The sequence below is a fragment of the Eutrigla gurnardus genome, assembly GCF_963514095.1.
Source record: "Eutrigla gurnardus genome assembly, chromosome: 10".
Lineage (NCBI taxonomy): Eukaryota > Metazoa > Chordata > Actinopteri > Perciformes > Triglidae > Eutrigla > Eutrigla gurnardus.
The window spans coordinates 3,172,087-3,177,230 of record NC_139924.1 but is presented as its reverse complement, the minus strand read 5'-3'; the positions used below and the strand labels follow the sequence as shown (position 1 = coordinate 3,177,230).

The following is a 5,144-nucleotide window of genomic DNA, read 5'->3' as shown; positions in this document are numbered from 1 at the left end:
CTTAAAATGTACATATGTATCAGGCCATACACTAGTCATTCATTAAATGTGGCACTCTGCCAAAATTTACAGTCGCTTATGTAAAATATAAAGCCATAAAACGTCACTGAACTTGAGCTGAACCTAAACCTTTTCTGTTGTTTGAAGTGGTTGATTGCAGTCATGCAATGTTCTTCATTTTTCTCTTATCCCAATCTGAATTTTAATTGAAATATTCAACAGTCTAAAGCGACAACGCAAAAGAACAAAACGACAACCATTATATCATTTCACATTAATAATTTATTATTAGATAAAAGCAGAATACCCCCGGGGATTCCTGACCTCCACTTTGGGAACCTCTGGTCTAAAGTATAGAAAAAGCAACATACTTAGAACCAAAGGTTTGTAACACAGCCTCAATAATACCATTAAAATATGAATAAACATGACTTTCATTGTTGCTAACAAGCAAATAAAAACATTCATATCCGTGTGGAAACCTCTCACATTCACATTGATGATGAATGAGATAATAACAGCTTTGAGACCAGTATTTACATTGTCCATAACACCTGCCATGACTTTGAGCCATGCCTGTGAGCTCAGAGGGACATGATTGGTTCCTGGCGTCTATGTCGTGGCGTTGAATGTCCCATGGAAGCCGTAGGGGATGTTGACGGGCACCACTGCCCTGCCCAGCTCCTCAAACGTTTTGGCATCTAAAACCAGGAGGAATGTACTCTTATCCTGTAAGGAACAAAGACACGGGGGGAAGTCATCTCCAAAGCTGTCCAGGTATGTTTACTGAGCATGTGCATTTGAATAAACATTTTACGTAAAAAAAGGAGATATATTTAAGCACCAACATGTGCTTTGGGAAAGATAAAGCTACACGCCATGATTTTTGGCTGAATCCACCAATTTGTTTAACCCAATCTTTAAGTGTATCCCGCAGGGTTTGTTGACATGAAAGTGTCTCAAAGTGTAATTTCCATTACAAAGAGAAGTTGAGGTATAATCGTCTTTCTCCAGAGTCGCTGACTAAGCCTGACTCACCTTATTGGGCGTGATGACCACAGACATGACAACGCCATCATCCTCCTCGGTGGCGTTAGGCGAGGGGACGAAGATGGGTTCGGACGGATAAAGACCAGGTTCTTCCCACACCTACGAGGTCCAGTTCAAGTTTCCGTTATGATATCTTACTTTTCTTTTACATTCAAATCTGATTGATTAAATGAGAGTACAAATCCTGTGCAAAGTTACTTCTGTAAGTGTTTCTTGTTCTGCATGTAATGATCATAGACTAGAACGTATCTCCACTTTATCCATGATAACGCTCTTCTAAACTCCTTGTGAGGCTACTCAGCTAAAAAATTAATATCCTTTATATTTATATAACAGCATACTTAACAAGTATTTTTTCATAATAACACATTTAACACACTTTACTGAAAAAACGTTCTATAAATATAGGAAAATACATTTTAAGTGAAAGTTACGTGTACTTACTAAAGTGTACTTCTGTCAACTTGTTGAATATATTTTTTGTATATTTTAAAAATATATGCTCAAAATGATATTCGTAACAATCCACTGGAAGCATATTTTAAAAATGAATGAATTCATTGGAATGAGCCATACTTAACTAGAACGATAAGAATTTATGTTATATTGCTTATATATTAATAGGGTATTCACTTAATCATCTAATGTAATATATTTGTATACAACGCAAACAAAGCAAACTTTAACTTCATGAATCAGCATGTATATTTGTACACGCCATACTTATATGTACTAAGTATACGTAAAAGTTCACTAAATACACTTCAGCAATACTTTTCTAACTAAACTATTAAAACACACTTGAAGTATTCTAATGATAAGTGTGTCTGCAAGTACATTCAAGTGTGGAATTAGTATATGAACACTGTGATCAGCCGGTGCTGCCGCGCTGTAACAGCCAGACACACAGCGACGGAGAGGGAACTGACCGTCATGCGTTTCCCATGGAGGTCCATCTTGATCAGCGTGTCTCCCACGAGATGTCTGAAGCCACAGCCGTAGAAGAAGCGGTAGGGTCGCATGTTGTACTTGCCGTAGTTGATCTGAGGGAACTCCAGACCCCCGTATTGATTCAGATCCTCTCCGTGGAGGTCCTCGTGGGTACACACGACCTGCAGAGACAGCATTGTGGTTACAGGATGAACTGTGGGAGGATGAAAGGTCTCAGCCATTCATGAAATCAGATCAGACGATTCCCTCTACGTGGAAACATCATTCTTATTATTGGTTTGTTTTACAGATAATTCAATGAATGTAACAGTCTTCACACAAAGACAAGAGAAATGAGGCTGGAAGTCCACCTTGTTCTTGGCGATCCTTATGGAGGTGGCTGTGCTGCTGGCTGGGTTCAGGTTCCGGCCGAAGGGCGTGTCATGGTCCACGTTGAGAGGCAGAACGAAACGGCGGGGGAAGACTCGACACAAAGTGTTGTACACCTGATGGGGGATGGGAACCACATAAATCCACACCTCTGGCAGCATGGAATGTACCATTAAAACCAAAAACCTGCTCACCTCGTCAAGGTCTTCTCCAGACTTTCGCAGGTTCTGGACGTTGTAGTTAGTGATGGCCTGGCCGTCATCTGAAGCACACATATCTAGGACCAGGAAGCCGTCCTCCTCGTACGCGTTGATCTGGTGGAAAGTCGACAGCGGCTTGGCAAGATACTTGACGGCGCTCACCTGAAACACAATGTAATTCTTAGTTTCATAGAGAATGCACTGCGTTTCAGAGGAGTCAAGTCTGTGATGGAGCCTTACCTTCCCTGTCTGCTTGTGGATCAGGTGGAAGATTGTGTTGAGCTCCGGGTCCCACAGAAGGGCGTCACTGATGCTTTTCCCTCGCAGCTTGCCTGTCACGATCTTCAACAAGTCCATCTTGATGGGCTGCTCAATGAACACCACGTAGTTCTCAGACATGGCTATGAAGGAGGGAGAAGTTCTGTTAGTCTCTGCTCAAAAGTCTGAAATTATCCAGTTGTAGTTGGCGTTGTGGTCCGACCTTCTTAGATTGGGACCAGTACCTAGTCCTGATCACACAGCAGTGCTCTCTTAGGCCCCAAATCCAAATCTGTAAAGCTCTGATTTGATCCATAGTACAAACATTTGGTTGTGAATTGAGAACTTGGACTTTGGACAAAACAAGACAAGTATGTTACCTGGGATTCAAGGGAGCAATACTTTTACAAGTAACAACATTTCATAGTTCAAATGTTGAATCCATTGAATGAATGAATGTACTTATCATTTATTTATGCAGGGAAACCTTATGACCTTATTTGATTTTATGGCAACGCTGTGAACTCCTTTTTCCACTGACAGTGATTAAACCTCATCTGAACCAGCCACAGAATTGGACCTGAAGAGTTTTTCTTCCACACATGACATTTTCATATGGTCCCGTGTCATCACTACAGGCACCTGGCTCATCATTTCTACTTCAGTTGGAGAAGATGGACTGAGTGAAATACCAAGACTCTGGCATGCCGAGCATTGCTCACCAAAGCTGTGGTAGTACGACGGTTTGCTTTTGTCCAGCGAGGGAATCGAACACAGCACCGTGGCACCCTCCAGTGTTTCCCCGGAGCTTTTCTTTGTCGCTGGCACTCTGATGATGTTGTAGTTTGATCCTGTCGGCACACGTGAAGATGACTCATCCATTCATGGACATTCAGTGACCCACCCATGAGGCAGTCTGTTTCCTACCTGTGGGGGAGTAGGAGTTCCCCATGTTGTAAGTGGTTCCATCCGGCTCGGTGTGAGGGTGAGCTGTCGCTCCGTTCACAGCGATGAATTTGCTCCAGTCCACCTGATGGTGCAAACACTTTGTTAAGTCTTCATTTCTGATTTATGAGCTTGTGCTCGTTTATAACCTCAGTTATCAGGAGTAAAGTGGCACGTCAATAAAACGAAGTGCCTGTATTCAACACCATGGTACCTTTTTAGTGGTCTCCAGAGTCTCGGGGTCCACCTTGTGCATGACATTGGTTTCGGTGCTGACGTAGTAGTCACCTTTGTAGGTCACAAAGCTCACGTTGGCATTGTCAGTGGGCTCTAGAGGGGAAAAGGAAGATGGCAGATTTACAGTACAGGACAACCACAACTCACTGTTCATATATTGTGTATTTCATCAAACCTCCATGTACATGGGAGAGAATCAAAGACAAATCTTATTGGCTTTATTCAAAGAGTTCCTTTTCATGCAGTTTGATCACAATACTCACTTGGCAATTCAAACCTTGACAGGAAGCGTTGGAAGAAGTTTTTACAGGGGTCCGGCATGGTGACGGTGCCAAACTCTGACACGGCGATGCGGTTGTTCTCCTTGTTGGCTTTGTAGCTGTCGCTGGACAGGAAGCGGCTTTTGTATGTCACCTGTCCCTGAGAGATCTTGAACTGGTGCAGCAGAGCCATACCATCAAACCAGTGGTTGAACCTGGTGGTGTTGGAGGCAGCATCAGAAAGGAGTCAGCTTTGTGATGGAGTCGCTGCATCAACATCAACGCTTTCATATCTTATGCTCACTTATGGTTTCCGATCTCGAACTTTCCAGGCCCGTTTCTCAGGAAGTTTCCTTTGATCCATTCTGGGATGTAGCCGGTGATTCTGGTGCTGATGGGCTCAGGGGTGTCCTCCACTGACCTCACAATCTTCTCAATGCAAGGCAGACCCTGCACGTTTGTGAAGTGGCTGATGTTCTTGCTAGGTTTAAATTTTTTTAAACCTATGGAGGTTAGCAAAAAAAGTGTAAACTATAGTCATATTTTCTATGTGTAAAACAATCCCACCATTAGCTGGTAGAGTCAAATGTACCTGTTCTGTTCTGTTGCCGTGTGCTGGTGTCCATGGTTGCAGCTCCTGGTCTTGGATTTGTGCTCTCCTACAGCTGCAACACTCGCCTTTATACTGTCGTCCTGCCTGCGACGCCCCCTCGAAACGCTTCAGTAAGTAGCCACGACCACGATTTCATGCTTGCATAAGAGTTTACACAACAAAAGTAGCCTACTTTGTGATCACAAGATGACACAAGTAGTAACTTATTCACAGAGATAATCACCTGATCTTACTGACAAGTGGCAAAATCACTGTTGCAGC

General features: G+C 43.0%; 1 protein-coding gene across 1 annotated transcript; it reads right to left on the bottom strand.

Annotated features, from left to right (window-relative positions):
- Positions 1 to 345: 345 nt before the first annotated feature.
- Positions 346 to 4,907, bottom strand: LOC311020337 (carotenoid-cleaving dioxygenase, mitochondrial-like). Its single transcript, XM_084020323.1, has 12 exons — positions 4,863 to 4,907; positions 4,575 to 4,773; positions 4,274 to 4,485; positions 3,988 to 4,103; positions 3,756 to 3,858; positions 3,551 to 3,679; positions 2,811 to 2,971; positions 2,565 to 2,732; positions 2,352 to 2,486; positions 1,980 to 2,162; positions 1,039 to 1,149; positions 346 to 729 (listed from the first exon to the last, which is right to left on the bottom strand). Exons 1-12 carry the CDS (start codon positions 4,894 to 4,896, stop codon positions 613 to 615), a joined length of 1,668 nt encoding a protein of 555 aa, XP_083876449.1. The 5' UTR covers positions 4,897 to 4,907; the 3' UTR covers positions 346 to 612.
- Between the last annotated feature and the right edge of the window lie 237 nt (positions 4,908 to 5,144).

Bases quoted from the DNA above. Each gene is read 5' to 3' on its own strand.
- LOC311020337 (XM_084020323.1), bottom strand. From the start codon at position 4,896: ATGGACACCAGCACACGGCAACAGAACAGAACAG. The intron at 4,486-4,574 runs GTGAGCATAAGA...CAACACCACCAG, and splicing joins TTCGAGATCGGAAACCATAA to GTTCAACCACTGGTTTGATG. The intron at 2,487-2,564 runs GTGAGCAGGTTT...ATCCCCCATCAG, and splicing joins CTGGAGAAGACCTTGACGAG to GTGTACAACACTTTGTGTCG.